The sequence below is a fragment of the Cervus elaphus genome, chromosome 1 (genome assembly GCF_910594005.1).
Source record: "Cervus elaphus chromosome 1, mCerEla1.1, whole genome shotgun sequence".
Lineage (NCBI taxonomy): Eukaryota > Metazoa > Chordata > Mammalia > Artiodactyla > Cervidae > Cervus > Cervus elaphus.
This window is the reverse complement of record NC_057815.1, coordinates 48,111,936-48,139,312: the sequence shown is the minus strand read 5'-3', so window position 1 is coordinate 48,139,312 and position 27,377 is coordinate 48,111,936. Positions and strand designations below refer to the sequence as shown.

Here is a 27,377-nt window from a genome sequence, read left to right as displayed (position 1 = left end):
ACCCGCTGAGCACCTATGCTGCGACAGGCACTGGGCAGGCGCCTGACACACCTGTGCCATTTGGAAAAATAACTTTTAGGGTTGGGTATTGTGATGCTGGTTTTACAGATGAGGAATCAGGCTCAGTGAGGAGGAACGATTGCACAAGGCACACAGCTAGAGAGGGGCCAGGCCGGCCACGGCCAATGGCTTCCGCTCTTCCTTCCTGTCACTGAGTTTGTCTACTCTGAGCTCCAGATGACCTTCCTCGGTCTAGTACGGGAGCCTGCCCTGCCTCCCCATCCTCTCTAGCCAGGGGGAGAACCTTGCGGCAAACAGAGCCCAGGTCAAGAGAAACCTCATTGGAAAACTAAGGAAAGAACCAAACCAAATTGCAAAAGGAGAAACAAAGAAACCCGGAAGCAAATGAAGAAGCAGAGTTGAATCATTGATGCTTTGACTTCATGGGCTTTCCCAGTGGCTCAGATGGTAAAGAATCTGCCTGCAATGCGGGAGACTCCAGTTTGATCCCTGGGTCAGGAGGATCCCCTGGAGAAGAGAATGGCTACCCACTCCAATGTTCCAGAGAATTCCATGGACAGAGGAGCCTGACGGGCTACAGTTTCATAGGGTTGCAAAGAGTAGAACACAACTGAGCAACTAACGCTTTCCGTTTAAGGAGCTAATGTGGCTGCTGCGGGGCTTCTCCCAGGCTGGAACACGCAGGGCCCCAGTCCCTGTCTGGGACGGCGAACAGCAGAACCCTGACATGCAGCCAAGCTGGGCTGGCACTCTTTCCGGGTCTGTTGGGGTTTCAAGATCCCTCAGATATGTGTACCCAGGCTGCCGCTTACAAATCCAATCTGCCGCACTGCTGAGATCCGGGACCCTGACACCCTAGGTGAGGGAGACACTTCTCTCTCCACTTTCTGGAATTCCTACCATGAGCTTCAACCTTCTTACAGTCATCTTACTGTTACTTCCTTAAATTACATTCTCAACATATAATAAAAGCAACACCAACACCAGCTAACATTTACTGAGCCTTTATTTTTGTGTCGGGCACTGTCAGCACTTTATATAACACCACCATGAGGTCAATAATATGATCTTCCAGGTGAGGCAGTCAAGACAGAGAGTACCCTGAGGAAACCAGAACTGAAAAAGACATGTACCCCAGTGTTCACTGCAGCACTATTTATAATAGCCAGGACATGGAAGCAACCTAGATGTCTACTGGCAGATACATGGATAAGGAGGTTGTGGTACATATACACAATGGAATATTACTCAGCTATAAAAATGAATGCATTTGAGTCAGTTCTAAAAACGTGGATTAATGTAGAGCCTACTATACAGAGTGAAGTTAGTCAGAAAGAAGAAGATAAATACCATATATTAACACACATATATGGGATCTAGAAAGATGGTACCAACAATCCTACGTGCAGGACAGCAAAGGAGACAAAGACATAAAGAATGGATTTTTAGACTCAGAGGGAGAAGGGGAGGGTGGGATGGTTTGAGAGAATAGCATTGAACCGTACACATTACAATATGTTAAAGAGATAACCGGTATGAGTTTGACATGTGACACAGGGCACCCAAAGTCAGTGCACTGTGAAAACCTGAAGGGATAGGGCGGGGAGGGAGCAGGGAGGGGGGTTCAGGCTGGAGGGGACACATTGTACCTATGGCCAACTCATAACGATGTATGGCAAAAACCATCACAATATTGTCAAGTACTTACCTTTCAATCAAAATTTTTTTTAAAAGACAGAGAGAGGCTAAGCCATTCATATACAAGGCTACATGGCTCATAAGCACAGGAGCCAAGATTTGAATCCAGGAGATAGGACCCCAGCATCTCTGCTCTTCGCCACTCCCCATCCTCCTTGGCCCTGAGGATATGAGAGAGTCAAAGAAGCATTCTTGGAAGTCAGGCACAGAGTGCTGTCATCTACTGCTACTTATCCCTGAGAAACCTGTTTCCCCTCTGAGTCTCAGTTTTCTTCTCAATGAAGTGGGTACAGCAAATAGGCTTTGTGGAGTCTTGTGCATTCTAAGACAGAGTAGGGCCTGAGTTACATTGTTTCAACCATCTCCCTTCCCCTTCCCTTCCAGTTTGATGTGTTTCTTCTCCCCTGGAGCAAAGTGTGGCTTCTCTATATTCTGCTCCAGCTTATTCTGTAACTGTTTTGTGCTTATCACCTGTGTGACCCAGCACCAGTCATGGAGAGGCTGGATCTCGGGGGTGAGACTGAAGGCAGGGAAGTCCACTCAAAGGCAGCAGGGGCAGGAGGGCGGAGAGGGGAGCCGGCAGTGAGAGCCAGGCATCTAGCTGGTAGGAACTCTGCTCCTCCAGCATGTCTCCCTCTTGCTGGCCTCCTGCCAGGGCTCGCAGGAGACTTCTCTTTGCTTCCTGCTGCTCAGCTTGCACCCTGCCGGGCACCCACTGAAGGCATCATGCCCCCAGGGGCGCTCAGCCTCTGATCCCAGCTCACACACAGGCAGGTGTACATGTCCAGAGTCCTGACTCTGGAACCATTCATTCAGCAGACTGTGAGTCAGCCCCAGGCTTTGGGAACAAAACGGAAAATAAGAGGTTTGCCCTCAAGGAGTTCACCAGTATGCCATACCCTGCTCTCCCACTGGCTCTGCTGTCTTCCTCACTTGGGTAGGAATGCTAGACACACCTTTCCAGAATGTCATCATTTCTCTCTCCCAACCAAGAATTACTTCACTGGAACAGTTACACTAACAAGTGACTTTCCCCTCTCCCCACCCTGACCAAGAGAACTGAAAAAGAAATGGAATTATTACTTTATTACTTACACATCTCCTATATACTACCAGGTACTTCAGATATATTACTTTCTCTAATCCTCACAACAACAATCCTGCAAGGTGGAATTATCCCCATTACACAGATGAGGAAAAAATGGAAGCTCACACAGAGATGGAGTCAGTTTAAACCAAGGCTGTCTGCCTGCAGAGTCTGTGCTCTGTCTACAGCCCTAGGCTGCCTGTCGGCTCTGCCTGCCACCCTGCTGGCTCCAGCCCCCTCCGTCAGCTGTATTTTGTTCTTTTTTGTGTTTAGATTCCCTGCAATCTTATTGTTTGTGCTGGTCCCAGAAGAAGCCAACCTCTCTTCCAGTCCAGTGACAGCAGCAGTAGCAACATCCTAGGCACTGCCTCTGATTATTTGATTAGCTTGTCTTAATTACACCCAGGCTGGAGCAATTCCAGTATAAAGTATCTGGTGTTGCAAAGCACCCAGGTTTGCTGTTACATTTTCTCACCCCCTCTCTGACTCCAGCCCCTTTCCTCCCCGTCCACCCCCCTCTGCTGGCTGGCTGCCCACCTCCTCTGCTGTCCTTGGTTCTGCCTTCTTGCACATCTCATTCGGGCCTGCGAGGGAGCACTTCAAACTGCCACCCCAGGCAGCTGAGCCAGCCAGTCTAGCTTAATCCAGAAAACAGTGCTTGAGTTTCTGCTGAGTGCCAGGCACCGCTTGGGGTGCTGCAAATAAGCAGGAAACAAAAGGAAAACGCAGGGGCCTTGCCCTTCAGAAGCTGAGATTCAGAGGCTGGGAGAGGGATGTTCACAGAACAGACATCACCTACTCAAAGCAGACGGCAATGGGGTTGTAATAGAGCCCTGAGATATCGGGCTGTGATGGCCTAAAAGGGTGAGATGGAGGGGGTGAGAGGGAGGCTCAAGAGGGAAGGGATATATGTATATTTATAGCTGATTGATACTGCCGTATAGCAGAAACTAACACAGCACTGTAAAGCACTTATACTCCAATTTTAAAATATCCTTAAAATAAATAAATAAATAAATATTAAAATATTCTTAAAAATAAAATATTGGGGCTGGAGGGAACTTGGTTTTCTGTTTTAACTGCTCCATTTCACAGATGGGGGACCTAAAGATGGGGGCAATTATTTGAACTAATGATATTAGATAACATCAACTAACACTTCTAAAACCCCTACTAGGAGCTAAGTGCTATTCTAAGTGCTATACACATATCAACTCCTTTAACCCTCACAACAACTCCTTTAACCCTCAGCCCCAACAACCCCAAGATGCCATTGCCCTTCCCGTTTTAAAAATGAGAAAGATGAGGCATGGAGACTTAAGCACCTTGTCTGGGGTCACACAGCTAATAAGTAGAAGCCTGCATTGAATTCAGATAGCCAGGCTCTACACGGTCTCTCTAACCTACTGACTGAGTCTACCTGTGGAAGTAACGAGAAAGGTTTTTGAAGGAATTACTCACAGGCCTGATTATAAAACCAGTGAACCTTGGTTATCAACAGTCAATCAGAAGAAACATCAATTGATCAGAGGCTTGGGAGTTCCTGAGTGCCATGAAACACAAGGAGGGAAAGCAGTGGGCCAAGCCGCCCCACCCCCCGTCTTCAAAGAAAGAGCCAAGTAAGAGGAAAGAACTCGGTGCAAAGGACTGACTCAAGAGCCAGGAGCAGCGCAATCCTCTTCCCCTCCTAGGTTCGGCTTTCTGCACATGATGCCCTCAACCTGTAAGATCTTTAATTTCCCCCAAAATGCCTCTTCCTGAAGCAGGGAGGCTAGCTCTGGTACCTTTTTAGATGGTCAATAATATGAATAGAAATTTTAGAAAAAGGGCTTCTAGCAAAGCCTTGGTCAACTAAATACTTCCATTTCCCAGAATCTCCCCAACATACACACACACATATGTTGGCCTTTGCTTAACCAAGAGTCCTCCAGTTCTGCCTGTGAGTTTCAGAATAAATGCAGTTATCAGGACACAAATTACTTACCAATCACCGCCAGATTATGCTCTGAGCCACAGGAGATCTTTAAAAAGAAATAAAATAAGTTATATTGTAGATATAAATAGAAAATTTATTTAAGCCATTATGTTTTATGATCAGAGTTATTTTTAAGGATATTAACATACATTTTTTGAGCAAATTTTAGGAAGTAGAAAGGGGCCCAATGAACAAAAGACTATAACTACAATACACTCACAATTCCATAAAAAGAAAAAGTGAAAAAATAAAAAAATATTGAATGGAAATACACCACAATGCTAATGTATTTGCTTGTAGGCAGAGACCATAAGTGATTTTTTTTTTTAATCCTTTATTCTTTATACTTTTTTCTGTATTTTTCAACTTTCTATAATGGGCATGTGTTACTGTAAAAAAAAAAAAAAAAGAAAATATAAGGCAATACAAATGACAGTTCTGAAAAACTGAGCTAAAAAGTCCATCACTCTGGCCTGGAATGATAAAATGAGCAAAGAATTCAGTGGAAACAGACTTGCCCAAGGGAAGACGCTTGACTTCTGCCCATCTGCTCACTCTCCCTTCTACCTTCCAGCCACACAAACCACCTGCAGCTCTCTGACACATGCTCTCTCACACCTCCAGGCCTTCACACATGCTGCTGCTCTTCTCTGCAGGCCCTCTCCTGAGCTGCCTACCTAGAAAACTTCTTTTCATCCTTTAACATTTCAAAGCATCCAGACACTCCCTTGCTACTGATTCTAGCTGACTGAAGCACTCCTTCCGTTAGGCAATTTATATGTATCCCTACTGCAGCAATCATCTTGTCATTTACATTTTTTCCCATTTCCTCACTAGACTGTGTGTGTCCTGAAGACAGCGCTATGTCTCATTCCCCTCTGCACTACTACACAGATGGACTGCACAAGGCCTGGGGCTCAGAGAAAATGAATGAAAGAACAAATACCGAAGAGGCAATCATTTGAGGTTCTGAATCCAGTGCTGCACCCAGTGAAAGCTGTTTTTTGCCTCTCAGTCTCCGCACGTCCCAAATGCTACCAGAAGGAAGTGATTGGGAAAATAAGAGCATAAATTGTCCCCCAGATCCTAATTAAAAGGAACTCTACACTCTGGAGAAGATCCTGTGACTTTTATTGTGATGCTTACTTTAGCTCCTGGCAAGAAAAAGGGCTTCAGGTACTTATGGAATGTCAACTGGAAGAGCCCTGGAGATCACCTAGTCCAATCTTTCGCATGACGTGGAGAAAACAGGCTTAAGAAGAGGAAATATAACTTGCATCAGATGCCAGTGGAAGTGTGTGTGTGTGTCTAAATTAAGACTAGAGCCTCTCTGATTCCCTCATTCTCATACTCTCCTGGTGCTGTAACTTCTTACTCTTTTCCAGTGAAAAACCACTTGGCAGTGATATTCAAGGGTAACTAGCACAGGCCCCTGACAGTCAAGGTAACAGGCTCAAAAGACGTTTGAGTATGGCAGGCCTGGTGGCTCGGCTGATAAAGAATCTGCCTGCAATGCAGGAGACCTGGGTTCGATCCCTGGGTTGGGAAGATCACCTGAAGAAGGGAAAGGCTACCCACTCCAGCATTCTAGCCTGGAGAAGTCCATGGACTAAGTCCATGGAGTCGCAAAGAGATGGACATGACTGAACGACTTTCACTTCACTTCAAGTGAGAAGGGGCAGCCAGGCTTCTCAGGCTTTTTCCTTTGTAAAACTTATGGGTCCAGGATCTTAGTTTCCTCAGGAAAGAGGGCTACCCATGTTTAGTTGGATTCCCTGACGTTGTCTGGCAAGAAGTACCTGGATATTAAATATTTCCAGGGTGACTAGTCTCTGAGCTCCTCTGAGGCAGGCTCTGTATCTGATTTATCTGAGGGGTCCCCCTAGGCCTCACCCAGGCCATACACACAGCACAAGTTCATCATATGCTTCCTGGTTACTGAAGCTGGTTCCCTAGGTTTTGTCATAGGAGGCTACTTAGATTGAAGAATTAGGAACAAACTTAGATGTCTAACAATAGGAGAATTCTATGTTATTACAGTAGAGCCATCTGATGACTTGGAAATTATTATGCAGCCTTGGAAAACGATGCTTACAGTAAAGGAAAATATGTGTGATATCCTATGAACTGAAAAACTACATAAAAACTATATATGTAATATGATCTCAACCCTATAATAAAACATGAATAAAAGACTGGAAGGTGTTATTCCAAAAATTTAATGGTGATAGCCTCTGGGTTAAGGATAAGGGTAAGGATATGGTAAGGGTAAGGATAAGAATAAGGATAAGAGGGGCATTATGTATGAGTATGACTATGCCAAAGCCTTTGACTGTGTGGATCACAATAAAGTGTGGAAAATTCTGAAAGAGATGGAATAGCAGACCACCTGGCCTTATTGAGAAATCTGTATGCAGGTCAGGAAGCAATAGTTAAAACTGGACATAGAACAACAGACTGGTTTCAAATTGGGAAAGGAGTAAGTCAAAGGCTGTTTATTGTCACCCTGCTTATTTAACTTATATGCAGAGTACATCATGAGAAACGCTGGGCTGGATGAAGCACAAGCTGGAATCAACATTGCCGGGAGAAATATCAATAACCTCAGATATGCAGATGACACCACCCTTATGGCAGAAAATGAGAAGAACTAAAGAGCCTCTTGAAGAAAGTGAAAGAGGAGAGTGAAAAAGTTGGCTTAAAGCTCAACATTCAGAAAACTAAGATCATGGCATCTGGTCCCATCATTTCATGGCAGATAGATGGGGAAACAGTGGAAACAGTGGCTGACTATTTTTTGGGGCTCCAAAATCACTGCAGATGGTGACTGCAGCCATGAAATTAAAAGATGCTTGATCCCTGGAAGAAAAGCTATGACCAACCTATTCAGCATATTAAAAGGCAGAGACACTACTTTGCCAACAAAGGTCCATCTCGTCAAGGCTATGGTTTTTCCAATAGTCATGTATGGATGTGAGAGTTGGACTATAAAGAAAGCTGAGCACCAAAGAACTGATGCTTTTGAACTGTGGTGTTGAAGAAGACTCTTTAAGAGTCCCTTGGACTGCAAGGAGATCCAACCAGTCCATCCTAAAGGAGGTCAGTCCTGAGTGTTCACTGGAAGGACTGATGTTGAAGCTGAAACTCCAATACTTTGGCCACCTGATGCAAAGAGCTGGGTTAAGGGTTGAAAAGACCCTGATGCTGGGAAAGACTGAAGGTGGGAGAAGGAGACAACAGAGGATGAGATGGTTGGATGGCACCACCGACTCAATGGACATGAGTTTGGGTAAACTCCAGGAGTTGGTGATAGACAACGAGGCCTGGCGTACTGTGGTCCGTGGGGTCACAGAGAGTCGGACACAACTGAGCGGCTGAACTGAACTGAACTGACGAGTATGGTTTTCCCATTGTCTTCTTCTATGCTCTTTAAATTTTGTACACAATTTTAATAATCAGAAAAATTATCTAGTAAAAATAAGAAAAATAAATATAATGCAGTTCCCACCACAGAAGAGTAAAAAAAAAAAAAAAAGGCTCTTGGCTATAAAATAAATATGCTATAAAATCTGACATGCTCTGAAATAGTAGGGATAAAAAATTTGAAGGAAATAATTAACTAAATTATAAAGGTAGTTGTATCATGGTAGTAAGATTATTAAGATTTTTTTTCTTCTAATTCTCTATTTTTCAAACATTCTTTAAATGTTTGAAATTAAAGCCACCATACATTGAGGACTCATATTTGTCAGGTGTCATGCCAAGACACTTTATAAACACTATCTCACCTTACCCATAAGAGTAATCTTTTAGGTAGGTTTGACTTTGCTCATTTCAGAGAGAAGAGAACTGAGGTTCATATATATTCATAACTTCCTAGCTTGCTAAGTGGCAGTCATAGAACTAAAAGCCAGGTTTGTCTATCTCCAAGCTCATGTTCTATAATGCCAGGTTACACTACCTTTATTTTTTTTTAAAAATGAAGTTATTTCATTTTGTAAATGCAGGCAGAAAGGTCCTGCCTCTGACTGCCAGGGCTCACCCTGAGGCTGCGGGCTGCAGATCTGACCAGCCTTGAAGACCAGGGGCTTCCAGAAACAAGTCACTGACAAACGCCAGCATCAGGCAGCAGATGCTGCTGTGAATTAATGAGCGAGACAGTGATGAATGGATTTTGTCAAGGCAATGTAGTGCTTGAAGCTCAAAGCTCCCTGATGTTTCTTGCTGTCTGCGCATTGGTGCAGAGGTCAGGAGACTGAACACCACAGGCCACAAAACCCCAGTGCTACACTCCTTCAACAAGACTGTGTCAATGGCCATTTGCTTCACATTGCCTCTGTCAGCATCTACCCACTGCCCAGCTTTCTAGAAGACTCTGTTAACAATGGCAGTGTGCCCAGGAGAAAGAGATTCAGGGTCAGAACCAGGTGAATGCTAAGTCCTCTGCTTTCTGGCTCTCAGACCTTCAGCAAGGTACTTAGCCCCTGGAGCATCAGCGTTCTCAGGAGTACAGGGGAAAAATGTATCCTCCCATCTGCCTGACAGAATTGCTAGAGGACAAATGATACAGTCCATCCCCCGACAGCCATGAGTCTCATCTTCCTTACATATAACCCTGCACATGTCACACTTCTATAGAAAACCCGCCACAGGATTTCAGCATTGGAAGGGCAAAGTCTACATACAGCACATGGCATGGCTAACAAGGTCCTCACAAGCAGGCCCCTGTTTACCTCTCCGGCCTCACTTTTCCGCCTTGTGACTCATGAACTCTCAACCCCAAGTAACATATTCCTTTTTCCCCATTCACACTAGTTACATTTTCTGTAAGAATATCATACAATTTCAGACTTTTATACATGCTATTCTCCTTGACTCGACTTCCCTTTCTCCTACTCTCCATCTAGCAAAATCCTTTATGACAGTTTACATTGAGTCTGTATGCTCAGTCATGTCCGACTCTTTGCAACCCCATGGACTGTAGTCTGCCAGGCTCCTTTGTCCACAGGATTTCCCAGACAAGAATACTGGAGTGGGTTGCCATTTCCTTCTCCAGGGGATCTTCCCAATCCAGGGATTGAACCTGTGTCTCTTACATCTCCTGCATTGGCAGGTGGGTTCTTTACCACTAGTGCCACATTACCTCCTGGTAAAGCCTTCTCTGACTTCTCAAAGTAGAGCCAGCTGCTCGACCCTGGCTACTCCCACAGCACCACAAACCATGGCCCTTACCACAAGATGTTTACTTATGAACTGCGCATGTGTTAAGCACCTCTGTCTCTCACAGATCCAGCAGGGTGCCTGCCCAGTAATGTGTCTGCCACATTGCCCTAGCACAGGGCATGAAGAGGCCCAGACAAAGATAACGGGCCCAGAGATGTGAGATGATCCCAAAACAAGTGTGATTAGTGCTGAGGATATGCCAGCCCAAATGCAGAAAGGCACTGAGATGCACCATGAAGGCAGGAAGGGAAAGATATTAGAAGGATAGACAGGAGAGATGAGGGAGGGTGTCAAGAGCACAGGGCTGTTCCAGGGTGGGTTTCAGCTTGCTGGTTGGGGCCTTCAGGATTCAGGGGCACACACCCCCAACAGTGAGGAGTGGGGGACAGAGGAGTTTATGGAAAGTTGTCCTGTCACTCAGTCCAAACACTAGAGGGGTCTGCTCTGCTCAGGCAACTCAGCCTGAGGAGGCAGAGCTGCAGAAAAAAACTTCCAAAGGCTCAGCTGCCATGGGGACAAGATCTCCTAGGACCCCCGCTGTGGAGCTGGACTCCATCAGTTCTCATGAAGGAGGCCGCAACTCCCCCGGGGAAGGATCCCACTAAATACAGTTGGACAGGGATGAGCTGAGGCAAGAACTGACTGGTAGTGGACACCCACCCAGTAGATGCTAAAACATTAATGGGCTAAGTAAAGGAATAACTAAAAGTGTAAGTAAAAATTAGATGACTGTGAAAATATTTGCCAAATGTTGAATATGAGTACTTTAGTTTCCACCGTCACACTTGTACCATTTCTAAAAACTGCTGACTGGCCCTTATTGAGTGCTAATGGCCAAGAACCTGGCTAACTGCTTTGCCTATATTATTTCATTTAAACTGAAACCGAATCTAAAATTCTTTTGTTACAACCGCTTTACAAATGAGGCAATTGGGGTTCAGAGAGGTGAGGTAACTGATCAGTGTCTTACAGCTGGTGGGGGTGCTGGATTCTGTGCTCATTCTCCTTCAACCTTTTTGTCCTGTTAACTATCTAAACCCTTCCTAGTGCCAGGTAGCATGTTCTCACATCTGGCAACCCTGTGTCAATTTTCAAGAGATCTTATGCTGGGAGAGCCCCAGATTTACAAGGCTCAAACATCTGCCTGGGGTTACGAGTATCACCTCTGGTAGATCTAGATTTACCTCGATCAAGGGCTGTTCCAGGGCTTTCTCTCAGGGGACTTGGCTGTAAAATGGCAACAAAGATTTGTGGAAGATAGCGGGGAACCCCACCAGGCTGCTCCACTCCGCACACTTTGATCAGGGAAACCAGAGTAGGGCGGGTTGCGACCAGACGCAGGGAAAGAAGCACTGAGATTCCAATGGGGGAAACCAGGCAGAGGCCAGACCAACCCCAAGGGTGGTCCCCGTCACTATCCAGGGTCCATCCTCAGCGGGAGGATCTCCCAACAGCGAGGCGGCAGCTCAGGGACCACCCTGGCGCGCAGCAGCGTGACGGGCCTACTGATTGGTTCTGCCTCACGCCAGTGGGCCTGGGCGCCGGCCGATGCCATGGCAACAAGGCGCACGTGTAGACGCACGTGACGGCCGGCGGGCGGGGCCTCCACTCCGTAGGGTACTCTGCGGAAGGAGAGCTTCGGCGGTACGGCCCCGGCCCCGCACGTTCTAGGCCAGCGCCGCCCCGTCCGGAGAAAGAACAGACTGGCAAGCAGTTCCAGAACGGCAGCCTCGCGCCGGCTGGGATTAACGGGTTAACAGGGAAGGGAATGGGCGCCTCAGCGCAGCCTTTGCTAAATTCTGCCCTAGCCCAGCTACCATCTGCATACAACTCAAGGAAGACAAACCAGAATTTCCAAACCTGTTAGAAAAGCAGGCTGGGAGGCTGGGCATGTTTTACAGCAACTGCAGTCCTGTCAGTCAAAGGCGTTTTACCACTAGGCTCAGAAAAAGCTTCAAAGGAGGTCCTTGGTGACAGCAGAGCGGCAGCGCGGTTGCTTGTTTCTGGAAGCACCTACCCTTACAAAGACATCTCTAACTGCCTTTGTGGGGGCGTCAACTTTTGACTGAAGCCTAGATGTCAAAGGAGGCCAAAAAAATGAGACCTCTGGGCCCAGAGGTTTCAGCTTGTCGTCCACCTCAAAATCCAGGGAAGGAAGAACGCATTCACCCTGCAAAGCCTATTTTTCTTTCTTTTGTTTTTTAAATAGACTATTTTTTTTTTTCGTTTTGAACTTTTTGTTTTGTGTCAGGATACAGCTGACCAACAATGTTGTGATAGTTTCAGGTGAACAGCCAAGGGACTCAGTCATCCATATACATGTATCCATTCTCCCTCCTTTTGCACAATCTATACCTAAGAATAGGCCACCTAATGCAAAGAACTGATTCATTGGACAAGACCCTGGTGCTGGGAAATATTGAAGGCAGGAGGAGAAGGGGACGACAAAGGATGAGATGGTTGGATGGCATCACCGTCTTGATGGACATGAGTTTGAGCAAGCTCTGGGAGTTGGTGATGGACAGGGAAGCCTGGGGTCCTGCAGTCCATGGGGTCACAAAGAGTCCGACACGACTGAACGACTGAACTGACTGACTGATACCTAAGAAAAGGAACCCTAAACTAGGTCCACTTGGAGAGGTTTGGGTAAGGAGGAAGAGAGCTAAAGTTTGTTAAGTGCCTGGATGCCAAACATGTGATATTATGGAATTTCACTTTACTTGAAAAGCTGCATCCTCCCAGCTACTATTGGAAGTGGGGATCAATCTTCTAACAGGTCAGCAAACACACTCAGAGAAGTTCAATAAGTCACACTGGGCTATTTACCAGGTGAGCCTTGATCCAAAGCCTGTAAGCTTTACCCGCTACACATCCTGCCCCTCTTCTGGTACCAGACTGCCCCAGGCATTAAGGCTCAAACTCTCAAGTGACTAACAGCTCTCTGACTCCTTTATCTCTCTCCTACGCTGTCTCAAGAGCCTGTTAATTCTGTCTTCTCCATGTTTTGATTTTTTTAGCTGCTACCATCTTAGTTCAGTCCTTTCCACTCCAACTTGGAAGCTTTTGAGAGCTGCCTCTCAAGCTCTCTTCTCGCCATCCTACCATGATCTGATTTAAAAAGAAGTTTTTTAAGTTTTCATGTTCTCAAAGCCTCCAACTTCCTACCACACTTGATCCCCCACTCCTTTCCTACATAAACCCACTAACCCAGCAACGCTAGTCTCTTCTCTGTCCCTGGGGAAATCTCTGTGTTTTCCCTCTTTTGCACCATTATTTGCACCATTCTCCCTTCTCCATACCATTCTGAACCTACCAACTTTACAAGGCCCAGTTCAAAACTCACTGCCTGGACGAAGTCTCCCAGATCATCTCAGCCCTTAAAAGATCTGTCTTCTCTCAAACCCTACCACTTGCCTTGATTAAAGTTGGCTTTTGTCAAACCTCCTTTCTACTGTTAATAATTAGGGTGTGGAGGTAGGGCATATCTCCCTAGGCAGTGTAGGGTAGTGGGAAGAGCTTGGAACCAGAAGATCTGGATTTTGAGTCCTTGCACTGCCACCTCCTTGTCATAGGACCTTGGGCAAATCTCTTCACCTCTCTGGATTTCAGTTCCCTCAACTTTAAGATGGGATGGTAACAAACAAGTGAATCTCATACATCCTAAAACCCTTTCACACCCCATCCCAACTTCTACAGAATAGAATTCACTTTGAGTTTGACCCTGTTCTGCAGACATCTCTCCAAAACATAAAATATATAATTTGGAGAACATGTAAAAGGAAACTATAAGTACTTGGAACTGGCATATGTTCACTATGAACAGTTCATTTCCTTTTTTCAACAATTACTTACTGCCAGATAAGGAGAGGACTTGAGAAATGTCTAGTTAATTAGAATATAATATACACAATTAAACTAGCCAGCCAGCCACTCAGAATGCTTGCTTTTCCCATAGTGCACTCAAAGAAAATTCCTTTCTCCTAAGTTGCTATGTTGATACTATGTGCACTTGTGGTGTAATTGGTGTGAATGGGCTATCGGTGGATACCTGTACAAAGAAGGTTAATGCATAGATTGGCCACAGTCTTTGAAGTGGCTTAATGTGAAAATTCTGCCTGAAAAAGGTTGTACGGTATAAGTCATCTCGTTGGTAGCTGGAGCAGTAGCTGAAAAAATAGACACAAGAAAGGTTAATATAAAGAGGAGCTACAGTCAGAAGAGTCAGAAGCAACAGGAGCAAACTAAAGAGTAGCTAAGTCACTGGAATGTGAGATTTCTAGATCCTACTGCTGACAGTGCAAAAAAGTCTAGATTTTTGAGCTACCTTGTGTTTTAAGTGACTTTCCAGTTGTTCTTTTATAAGGCATTTGCTTCACCTGTTTCCAGTACTTATGCCCATCCTTATAATACTAAAGTAACATGAGAGTATCTCTGATCCTTACAGACTAAAAGTGCCAAACACAACAACGCATCTGAATTTCAGTAAAGGCAACACCAGGAAGTTACTTATGCCCATGAAAACAGGATACAACCACGTGAGCTCAGCAGCTAACCTCAGAGACAGGTAATTAACAGATTCAGGCCAGCATGCTTCTCCAAAAAATGGAACCCTTTCCCTAACAGCCAAGACAGGCTGAAATTTATAAAGAATGCCAATACCAAATGCTGATGAGGATGTGGAACAACTGGAACTCTCTTACATGGCTGGCAGGAATATAAACTCAACTGCACTGAAAAACTGTTTAGCAGTATCTGCTAAAGGTAAATATACACAGACACACACACCAGGAGACTCAAGTACCCAAAATAAATGATTACTTACTTCCATCAAAAGACATATATAAGAATGTTCACAGCTGCTTTATTCATAATAAATAAAAACATAAAATTACCCAAATATTCATCATCAATAGAATGAATAAAGTATAGTATAATCAGAATACTTTATAACTTTGGGGGGATAAAAACCCTACTGCTATTCAAAACATGGATAAATCTTCAAGAATAATGGTGAACAAAAGACACCAGACACAGAAGAGTAAATATTGTATGACACTATCTACATGAAGCTCAAAAACAGGCAAATTTATTTCAAATAAATAATATAATTGTTCTGAAGAGGGAAAAAAGAACCAGTCCTAGTAACTTTTAAGCCCAGTACTTTGACTAAACAAATTCTGTTTAAAAACAAAAAGAACTGTTCAAAATACTCTTACTCTACTTAGTGAGTTCATTTTTTTTCCCATTTATTTTTATTAGTTGGAGGCTAATTACTTTACAATATTGTAGTGGTTTTTGTCATACATTGACATGAATCAGCCATGGATTTACATGTATTGCCCATCCCGATCCCCCCTCCCACCTCCCTCTCCACCTGATTCCTCTGGGTCTTCCCAGTGCACCAGGCCCAAGCACTTGTCTCATGCATCCAACCTGGGCTGGTGATCTGTTTCACCCTAGATAATGTACGTTTCGATGCTGTTCTCTCGAAACATCCCACCCTCACCTTCTCCCACAGAGTCCAAAAGTCTGTTCTGTACATCTGTGTCTTTTTTTCTGTTTTGCATAGAGGGTTATCGTTACCATCTTTCTAAATTCCATATACATGCGTTAGTATACTGTATTGGTCTTTATCTTTATGGCTTACTTCACTCTGTATAATGGGCTCCAGTTTCATCCATCTCATTAGAACTGATTCAAATGAATTCCTTTTAATGGCTGAGTAATATTCCATGGTGTATATGTACCACAGCTAAGCAACCTAGATGCCCATCGGCAGACGAATGGATAAGGAAGTGGGTTCATTTTTTCCCATAGCAGTATGCATGTATTAGTTCTGAAAGTATTTTGTATATATTTTAGGACTGTGCAGATGTAATATATGAATGTTCTTGGGAGCTAGAGTTTTCACTGTAGATAAAGAAAATACAAATAGATAATGAGAGAGGGCCAAGAGGAACTCTGTGGATATAAGGTTAGAATTAGAGATAGCAGTATGAACTCACAGTTTTCTACATGTACACACACAGAGGTTGAGTTAAACCAATATGAAATTGTCTAGAAGCAATGACACCCCAGCAGCAATGAGGCCACTTGATGTACCAATTTTGGTTTTTTAATACTGTTTAAGAAGAATCAGAGCTCCCTGAAGGAATGGCTGATTCCAAGGTTGAGACTAGGAAAGAACAATTTGAGCCTGGAACATCTATTTGTGCCAAGAAGAAAGGAAGTGATCAAAGAATCATAGGGATATGTCAAAAGGATATAGAAGCTTGAAGGATCTCCCACTGGCTAAATCAGGGAAAATTGGGGCATCAAAATGAATAATGATAATGTATTATAGCTCATTAAATACAAGAGAAATCCTAAGTATATACTATACTTACGAATAAAAAATAAATAAGGGAGCAAGGAAATCTCTCCCTTATAGTAAAATGGAAAAAATTATAAATGCAAAAGTAATAATTATTTTTTTAATCAAGAAAATAATTTTGCAATATAATGGTGAATTCAGGCAAGAAACATTAATAGATGTTTAAAACTACTGGGCCAAAGTATGAAGAGGAACAGGATATTTACATAGTCTCACTTCACAGTCTCACAGAGTATCACTTCATAGATTACTTCTTAATTACAAAGAAAGGAGAAATGGTAGCTTTATAGTAAAGGAGGTAGACGTCACCTCACCCAAGTGATCTAAGTTAGCATCACTGACAATGGCATAAATCAATATCAGTTGCCTCTTCATGAGATACATTAAAGAAATATCACTTATTTAATATTCCTGCTGAAAGTGCCTAATGAAATTAAATCATGAGGAAAAATCAGATAGAACCAAATTGAGGGTCATTATACAAAACAACTGTCCTGTGCTCTTAAAAAAAAAATCAATGTCATAAAAGATAAGAAAAGCTATTTCAGATTAAAGGAAGCGAAAAGACATGACAGCTAAATGCAATATATGATCCTGGATTGGATCCTAAATCAAAGTGAAAAATTGTCATAAAAGATGTCATTGAGACAACTGGAGAAATACGAAGATGCTCTGTAGATTAGACAACAGTGTTATATCAATGTTAAACTTTTAGAAAAGAGAGAGAGACAGAAACACACATAAATGCACACAAACGTGGTAAAATGTTAAAGCATGCTGTGTCTGGGTAAAGGATTGGAGAGTTCTTTATTCTTGCAACTTTTCTATAAATTTGATATTATTTCAAAATAAAAAGTTTAAAAATGTAAATAAGCAAAACTAATCTATGGTGGAAGTGTAGAGCAGTGGTAATCTTGGGGCAGGTGTATCTGAGAAAAGGGCAAGAGGGATGCTTTGCTGAGGTGCTGAGGTGCCTAATTTGGGTGATTACATAGGTATTTACAAATGGAAAGTTTCATTGAGTTGAACACTTAAGGTCTGCATATTTTACTGTGTTTAAGTTATACTTCAATCAAAACAAACAAACAAGAAAACGAGAAAAGTAAAGTAAAAAGTAGGCTTCCCAGGTGGCTCGATGGTAATGAATCCACCTGGTAATGCAGGAGACACGGGTTCAATCCCTGGGTTGAGAAGATCCCCTGGAGAAGGAAATGGCAACTCACTCCAGTATTCTTACCTGGGAAATCCCATGGACAGAGGAGCCTGGCTGGGCTATAGTCCATGGGGTTGCAAAGTGTCGGACACGACTGAGTGAGCACACACATACACAAAGCAATAAAGCATAGCCTTCCTTCCTGAATCATTCTGTCCAAAAGCCGAAGGAAGGAAGGAAGGTGGCTAAGGAGGGGAGTGGACGATGGGAGCCCAAGTGAGGCAAGTGGCTCAGCAGGGTTGGCAGCAGCCCAGGGAGCTCAGAGCCTGGCTCGACAGCAGTGGCCTGGTAGACCGTGGGACCCCGGGGAAGGAATAGAGTAGCAGGACTGTGGGCAGTGTACTGGTTTCATACAGGGGAACTGATCAAAGAAGTAAAAGCAGTGAAAATAGATGAGAAAGTTGAGGCTCATGGAGATTAAGAACCTGGTCCTAAATCTGAAACTTGTTAAATTACCTGATCTTGGGCCTAGGGATTACACCTCTAATCCTTCGTTTCTTCAGTGTATATCCTAATACCTGCATCACAGGATTGCAGAGATTCCATAAGATCAAGTATACCAAAGAATCCAATCCCATTCCTGATACTGGGTTGGCCAAGAAATTTGTGCAAGTTTCCTATAAGATGTTATGGGAAAACCTGCATGAATTTTTTTTGCCAACTCAACACTTAGACATAGTTCAATAAATGTTACCTCCATCTCCTGTGATATCCCAACTCTTTTTATATTATAAAGCCTTTGAAAAATATGTCTTTATATTAATTTTCATTGTTGTGATTTTAAATGTTAAGCTTTTCTTCATAAAGGTTCCCCTGCAATAAGATTATTTCATATTTCAGCAGGTTCTACAGATGCTCTGCGTAAGCCTCTGGTGTCACACACAGGAAGTCTCAAGTATATGCTCATCTTATAGGCAATGCAATGAGCATAGTTACATGGGCAAGGATGTATGGGTGGATCAGCCTTGAGGTCAAGAGACTCAACGTAATCTCAGACTATTAAAATTTATGGGCTACGTGGGATAAACTGCCACTCAAACCAATGTTTCCACAACAAGAAAACCACAGGCCTCACCACACTAAGGGAGTCAGAGAAGTGGTCTTAGTTCTGGCCTTAACTCTTGCCTGGAATGCTGCAGCAGCTTCTGTAATGACCCTCTCCTCCCCAGCGTCTCCCTACTCTGCCAAGATGCTCTTCTGAAAGTATACATGGATCAGCTGTCTCCCTGTCACCCAAACCCACACTCCTTCTCTGGTATTGAAAATCCTCCATGGCCTAGACCTAGAGTGGTTCTCTGGCCTCTCTCCCAGTTGAATTATCCACAAATACTTGCATGCCAGCCTCATCAGACCCCAGACATCGTATCACCCTACTCCTCATCACACCCACCTCATGCTGTCCCCTTGGTTCAGGGTAACCCTCACCATTCATTCTTGGGAAGGAGGGAGACGGCAGAAGAGGAGAAGGGAAAGGACTGCTAACATCTATGACTGCTAAATCCCATGTAGACACTACATGGGAATTAACTCATTATATTTTCATTTGATACATTACCTGAGGAATGGAGTGGTTAAATACCTTGACTAAAAGCACATAGCTAGTAAGTAGCCAGGCCATTTCAGAAGTAATTACTCCCTCCTCTGGGCTCTGCTATAGAAATAGCACTCATTCCACTTATTATTAAGTGGTTCCCATGTCTCTCTTCCCAGACTTTTTAAGTTGTAACTTCCTTAAGCATACGGGCTGTGTCTCATTAATCTATTTCCTCAGTGCCTGGCACAGTGCCCTGAACATAGTAGGTCCTAATCAGATGTTTGCCAATTTGAAGTCACTTATCTGTGTACCTCCCCCAGCTTTTGGCTCAGAATCTGACATACAGGGTAGATATTAGGAAATGCTAGATAAATGACACTGGATTTATCTGAATTTCCTCAGGTCTTACCACAGTCTCATAAATGCTTTGAACTCTGTAAGTAATGGTTGAATTCAGAGACTAGATGATCCTTCAGATGTTCAGATTTTAAGTCACTGGATAAACAGAATGGCCTCTTAGAACAAGGACAGCCAGATCCCACAAGGTCTGAGGAAAAGCCCCTGGATGATGCCCCAGGGTGGGAACAATTTTAGAAAGTGAACTCCTAGTGTGTGGATGGAGACAGCACAGTCCTCCCCACCCTCTCTCAGTTCTGTTCCCTGCAACAGTAACAACAAAAACAAGCCTGCAGGCTGACTCTAAGCTGTTTGTGCACAAGACCTGAGAATCTTTTTTTGCCTTTGCTGCAACTGGAAACTGGAGCCTATTATATCAAAGTCTATCAGCAGAGCTTGGCTGGGCCATTGCCAGGCATGGGGCAGGACCACCTGAATATTGCTCTTGACCAAGAGGGCCCTCTGGTGCCCTGGAGCTCCTCACACTAAGGATCAATTTGCTTTTCTGATTAGAACAAAACAAAGTCTAGAGGTTCAGATCCCAAAAATTTATTCTTTCTGGGATTACAAAGCCAAGAATACAGATAAGATGTGACAGAGATGTCAAAACTTATCATAACAAGCGGGTGCAGTATAACACTAAGAGTGACGTTGCATCAGCAGTAGCTGACTGGGCCATGTGACCCAGCCCCACATGTGTCCTTACCAGGTGGCAGCCCCACTGGTCAACAGTCTAATGAGAGCTGCCATCCCACTCTCCCCAGGGGCGGCCTGCTAGAATCCCACTGCCTTCAAGCCAGTTCCCAGCTGAGTGATCGTCAGAGGTACTCTCGACCTACTGATGTGACTCTGCAACTTTTCTGGTTCCAAACAAAGTTGTGGACTACCAGGTATTATTCTGGGCTCCCTACATAAAGTAATTTTAAAATAAAAGTTAATGTATGACAAAACCCACTGGAAAAAAAAATAATAATAATAAAAAAAAAGTTATTAATTTTTTTCAGATTATAAAAGTAACACACAGTTATTACAAAAAAATATAGTAAGGAAAATAAAGAACACCTATAATCCCACTACTCATTATTAACACATAGCAGATTTCTTCTCAGTTTTTCTTTTCCCTAACAATATTTGTCTGTGTGTGAATAAAATAGACATAATTTCAGAAACACAGTTAGGGTCATGCTATATATTCTGTTTTATATTATGATTTTTGCAATTAACATAATGTTATATTTCCCATGTGATTACTTTCATTAAAAATGTGATTTTTACGGCTTTATAGCATCAAACGAATGTACCCTAATTTCATTATTTCCCTATTCTTAGTTACCTAGATTGCTTTCAATATTTCTTTTTTTTTCCCAATATTTCACCATTATAAATTGTGTTATGACAAATATTCTTGAGCAAAAATCTTTGCCTAGATCTGATTATTTCCTTGGGATAAATTTTATAAAAAGGAGAATTATTGGATAAAGAACCTTGAATTTTTTTAAGACACTTGTGTAATACAGGCAGCATGTTTTATTAATATCATTACCAAAATAGATCACATCCAGAAAAAAAAAGAACAAAATGGGAAAAGAGTAACAATGCAGAAAGAATAATAGTGGCTAACATATATTAGTTATGTGTAATGTGACGTGAGAAAGTGATTAAGAGCTTTGCATACATTAGCTCATTTAATCTCTGAATTAACCTTATAAGGTATGCATAGATAAAGAAACCAAAGTTCAGAGAAGTTAACTTGTCCAATATCTCAGTTAGTAAGTGGTATAGCTGAATTTAAATCCAATTATGTGTGATTCCTGGCTTCCCTGGTAGCTCAGCTGGTAAAGAATCTGCCTGCAATGCAGGAGACCCAGGCTTGATTCCTGGGTCAGGAAGTTCCCCTGGAGGAGGGCATGGCAACCCACTCCAGTAATCTAGCCTGGAGAATCCCATGGACAGAGGAGCCTGGCGGGCTACAGTCTATGGGGTCGCAAAGAGCCGGACAGGACTGAGCGACTAAGCACAGCACAGCATGTGTGACTCGAGTGTACACTGACCGCTATGCTACAACACGTCCTGTAAAAAATAAAGCAACAAAGTGAGTGTTTTCAATCTAGAGAAGAGAAAACTTGAATGGTGCAAGGGCCATGCAGCAGGGAGAAAGGGAATCAGACTACAGAATGAGATGGCAGAATAAGGATCAATGGATAGAAATGCTTAAAATGTCAAAGTACAGCTTAATATCCAAAAGGCCGTTCTAAAAATGAAAGTCTATCAAAAATGGAAGGGCTGTCTCCAGCTGGCCTAATCGAATCACACCTTTTAAAAGCAGAGCGTTTTCTGTGGCTGATGACAGGAGGAGATGTCAGAAAGATTCGATGCACCAGAAGGAGCTGCAGCACCACTGCTGGCTTTAAAGATGGAGAGACAAGGACTGGAGGGCACCATCTGACAGCAGAGAGCAACCCCAGACCAACAACCAGCAAGGAGACAGGACCTCAGCCCTGTTGCCACAAGGAACTGAAATCCGCCAACAAGTTGAATGAGCTTAGAAGCAGATTCTTCCCTAGAGTCTCCAGATAAGAATCTGGAGAAGACTTCTCTTGTCAAGTTCCTCTTACAATATGCCCCATGTATTGAGGAGGGCTGAGTATTCACAATAATTTAACACTATTTTTAAATGTATTTTAAAATGAGTAGCAGGCAGCAGTGGTGACTGAGAACTCAAGACTCTGGTCCTGCCTTCAAACAAAACAGAGGTCAGATATTGTTGAATGAATTACTTGTTCTAGCAACTGTCATGTGAAGCTGTAACCATAAAATGCCCCCAACTGCCCCCCACCCCGCCCTGTGCCTCACGCAGCAAGAAAGCTGCATGGCAGCGGGGAGGAGCGTGTGTTCTTCCATCACAGGCTGTCAGGAAGCTACTGCAAGAGACGAAGTGAAAGAGGTCTCACTTCTGGTTCTAGCACCTGGTAGTCCTGTGAACTTGGCCAAGTTACTAAGACTTTCTAAGCCTCAATTTCCTCATCTGCATAGCTGGAATTACAGCAATAATCTCACAGGACTATCACCAGGATTGAATTCAGTTACCTGTATTTAGTACCTCAGACAAAGTAGATACTTAACGTTAGTTCCCTTTCCACTTTGGTCACTGGAAATCTGATGGTCCAGAGAAACAAAAGGGGAAATGGAAAGTTGTTGAAAGGTTGGGAAGTAATGGTTTTTCCCCAGGCCCCTTTTATTTTTCACTAAGTATTCAGAAGAGAAAAACAACTCTTCCTACTTTTTTGAATTTGATTCTCTCCAAATGTGTCAGTCATGATAATTTTATGAGCAAACAAAACCTCTTTATATTCATCAACAATGAATGACCTCTAAATGGCACTTTAAAAACATTGTATATATACAAAAATAAACTTGAAATGGATTAAAGACCTAAATGTAAGACCAGAAACTATAAAATTCTTAGAGGAAAACACAGGCAGAACACTCTCTGACATAAATCACAACAAGATCCTCTATGACCCACCTCCCAGAGTAATGGAAATAAAAACAAAAATAAACAAAGGGGACCTAATTAAACTTAAAAGCTTTTGCACAACGAAGAAAACTATAAACAAGGTGAAAAGGCAGGCTTCAGAATGGGAGAAAATAATAGCAAACGAAACAACTGACAAAGAAGTAATCTCCAAAGTATACAAGCAGCTCATGGAGCTCAATACCAGAAAAACGAACAACCCAATCAAAAAATGGGCCAAAGAACTAAACAGACATTTCTCCAAAGAAGACATACAGATGGCTAATAAACACATGAAAAGATGCTCAACATCACTCATTATTAGAGAAATGCACATCAAAAACACAATGAGGTATCATCTCACACCGGTCAGAATGGCTGCCATCAAAAAGCTCACAAACAATAAATGTTGGAGAGGGTGTGGAGAAAAGGGAACCCTCTTACACTGTTGGTGGGAATGCAAACTGGTACAGCCACTACGGGGAACAGTGCAGAGATTCCTCAAAAAACCGGAAATAAAACTGCCACATGACCCAGCAATCCCACTGCTGGGCATAAAAACTGAGGAAACCAGAACTGAAAGAGACACATGTACCCCAATGTTCATTGCAGCACTGTTTACAATAGCTAGGACACAGAAGCAACCTAGATGTCCATCAGCAGGCAAATGGATAAGGAAGTTGTGGTACATATACATAATGGAATATTACTCAGCTATAAAAAAGAATTTGAGTCAGTTCTAATGAGGTGGATGAAACTGGAGCCTATTACACAGAGTGAAGTAAGCCAGAAAGAGAAACACCAGTACAGCATATTAACGCATACATATGGAATTTAGAAAGACTGTAACAATGATCCTATATGCAAGACAGCAAAGAGACACAGATGTTAAGAAAAGACTTTTGGACTCTGTGGGAGAAGGAGAGGGTGGGATGATTTGAGAGAATAGCACTGAAACATCTATACTACCATACGTAAAAGAGATGACCAGTGCAAGTTCAATGTATGAAGCAGGGCACTCAAAGCTAGCGCTCTGAGACAACCAAGAGGGATGGGGTGAGGAGGGCGGTGAGAGGGGAGTTCAGGTTGGGGGGACACATGTGCATCCATGGGTGATTTGTGTCAATGTATGGCAGAAACCACCACAATACTGTAAAGAAGTTATCCTCCAATTAAGATAAATAAATAAATTTTAAAAATATTGTATATATTTCCATATTAATCAAATGTTGATCCTATCCTTAAAAAATGGCTTTTTTTCTGTTTTTTCTATTTCAAATTTTCTATCAGTAATAACACAGTCCAGCTTTATTGAGCGCTATGTGCCAAGTACAATGCTAAGAGTCTTTTTTCTTAATACACACAAAACATCAATCTCCGCATCGATGTCACCTGAAATATACTTCTACTTTAACCATTCTTTCTGTCTATCTACTTAAAGCAGCTAAAAATCATTCCAACTCTGCCATTTGATATATGCTAATGCCTTCAACTGTGCTTACTGTTAAACTAAAAGTTGCCATTTGTTCCCTAATAACCTTTTCAGCGTATGGAGGGTCAGTGGCTCCTTGATTTTACCTGGAGGGACTGGGAGACAATGACAACACATTTCTGACCATTCTAAGTGTTTCTATAAACTTTCATACAAACATGAACTTCAGTTGTGATAATGTCAGTTATAATCACCAGACATTCATCCCACGTATGTCAGGTATATATTTGCGTCTGAGGGCATGTGCTGTGGAGACTGGACTCAGGCAATATCCAGTGGCATGGACAGTACCTCAGAGGTTCAGAGACAAACAAGGGTCACCAGAGGGCGACGTTCAGCTGGACTGTAAAAGACAACCGAAAGTTTGCTTAACAAAGAGGAAGGACAGAAGGGAGGGAGACAGCATTGGTGAAGAGCACTGAACACAGACGTGATTTAGGCTACTCACCAGCACCTGAAATTCCACCTGTACAAACAAAACAAATCATCTACCACCAAACGAATCCTGCTGCTGCTGCTGCTAAGTCGCTTCAGTCGTGTCCGACTCTGTGTGACCCCATAGACGGCAGCCCACCAGGCTCTGCTGTCCCTGGGATTCTCCAGGCAAGAACACTGGAGTGGGTTGCCATTGCCTTCTCTGAAACGAGCCCTTCCCACCCCCAAATCTGTTTCCCCTTCTGACTCTCCTCTATCTGCTAGGCATTGCCATCGTCTTCTCTGCAGTCACCATGGAATCGTCTCTGAGTCCTCCTCTCACACCCCAAGTCCACCCAGTCACCAAGTTCTGTAATTTTGTCTCCCAGGTTCTGCTCTCATATTGCCCCTTTTCTCCATCCCCATTGTCACTGTGATATTTCAGGCCTCAGAACAGTTGCACTGGACAGTTGCAATAGCTGCTAATTATTTCCTATTTCCTCTTATAATTTATTGGGTGCCCAAGGTAAGCTTTCTAAACCTCAGCTCTGACTAGCAACTCACCTGCTCAAAATGTGCTAATGGCTCCCCTACACCTATAGACCAGGCCATAAATCTTTTTTTTTCTTTTCTTTTTGGCTGTACAGCTTGTGGGATCTTAGTTCTCCAACCAGAGATTGAACCCTGGTCATGGCAGTGAAAGCACCGAGTCTTAACCACTGGACCACCAGGGAATTCCCCAGACCGTGAATCTTTTAACCAGACATTGAAGTTGATCTGTGAACAGGCTACAGCTTATCTTTGTAGCCTCACTTCCCACGACGTTTTACCATATAAGAACTCTGTGTTTCAACCAAAGTGGACCATTCATTGATGATCTCTGCTGACACCAAAGGCGTTTCCCTCTCTGTGCCTCTGTCTATGCTCGTCCTTCTTCTCTTGGCCTAGTTTCCTACATCCTTCTGTCAAATACTGCCCACCCTTCCTACTCAGTAGAAATCTACCTCCTCCATGAAGTCTTCCCTAATCCTCCTGCTAGGAGAAATTCACCGTTCTCAGAATCTCTGCAGCAACACTGTAGTTCTCTGACAACAGGAATTTTATTCCACACCAGCCTAGAGACTTTTTAGTTCTTACGCAACTCTAGCACCCAGTCCATGGCATAGCAGAAGAGAACATGCTTTTCCCCTCATGGCCTCAGTTTCCACATCTGTAATATGAACATAACCCAACCCAATTCACGGGAATATCGAGAGAATTATATCAGGTAATACATGCAAATTATCAGTACACAGTAGGTAAATCAAATCTAAAACCCATTCCTCTCTTTCACACAGCAGGATTTGTTGAACCAATAAAACCCTGCATGCTTCATAGTTTGCAAAGAGATGTTGTTATATTTTTTTTCAGTGAAGGAGGGAAAGAGAGATAGAGGAAATACATGAGCACAGAGTCACTAAATATGTAGGAGACATGAGTAGCCCTGTCTGACAGGTATGAACAACTCACACTGGAGATGGTAGGTTAGACTATGAAAGAGCTGGAATGCTTAACCTGATAGCTTCAGGGAGTTTTAGATTCTGAAGTGGGGCAGTGTTTAGAGTCTACCAGTTTATATGATGCGATGACGGACAAAGGACCAGAAGATCACGAAGAGGCTGCTGTAGTGATGCAGGAAAGAAGGGCACAGCTATCTGGCCATGAGGGGATTCTGGCCACAAAGGAGCAGACAGGAATGGGGGGGAGGGGGAATGACAGGATTGGTGAGCGCTGACAGATTAAGTGACTAGAGGATCCTATCAAGCCAAGTCATAGAGGGCTCCAGGCTCCGGTAATTAGGAGAACAGAACAACCAGAGAACTGAGAGATAGCTGGGAGGTGGGGAGAGCATAGGGCACATGCAGGAAGAATACAAACTTGCTCTTTTGGTTTGAGGTGCAACACAGGCGGAAATGAGGAAGTAGCGCTTAGTGGTCCTGAGGGACTGAGAAACCACTTTAGAAACAAAATCCTCCTTTTGTACATGAGGGACGACACGGATTCGCTGAAGAAGAATCAGGTAGGACAAAGGGTCCCTCAGGCCAACCCCTTGAGCTCTCTGGGGAACAAGGGACAGGGGATGTAGCACATGTCTGCTTGTCCACCAGCTATCACCCGTCTGGGAGGAGGTCACCTCCAGGCTGCTTTCCTTCCTTACATTGACGAGACACAGGACTGCAAAAAGGGGGTCCCATATTGTTTCACATGCAGAGAGAAATTCAGGGATTTAATGCCTTCTCTAAATAGAGAGCTGGATTACCCAGAGAGGATAAAGTACATTTAGAGCCTAAAGTCCAGTCTGGCATTAGAGTTTAAAATTTATGAGCTGACTGACCATGGCTTAGTCACTTAAATTCTTTGGCTTTCAGGTGTTTTATCTGTTAAAATGCAATAGCAG

General features: G+C 43.3%; 1 protein-coding gene across 4 annotated transcripts in view; it reads right to left on the bottom strand.

Moving 5' to 3' along the window:
- The window catches only part of SERGEF (secretion regulating guanine nucleotide exchange factor), a 229,385-nt gene that overhangs the window by 81,687 nt on the left and 120,321 nt on the right, over positions 1 to 27,377 (bottom strand). For 3 of the 4 annotated variants that reach the window (XM_043901778.1, XM_043901769.1, XM_043901751.1), the window contains 2 exons: positions 4,791 to 4,827; positions 1,730 to 1,880 (listed from right to left, as the gene is read on the bottom strand). In XM_043901778.1, the coding sequence (XP_043757713.1) occupies positions 1,730 to 1,880; positions 4,791 to 4,827 (188 nt within the window). The remainder of the gene's footprint in view (positions 1 to 1,729; positions 1,881 to 4,790; positions 4,828 to 27,377) is intronic. The other variant, XM_043901762.1, reaches the window with a different exon arrangement.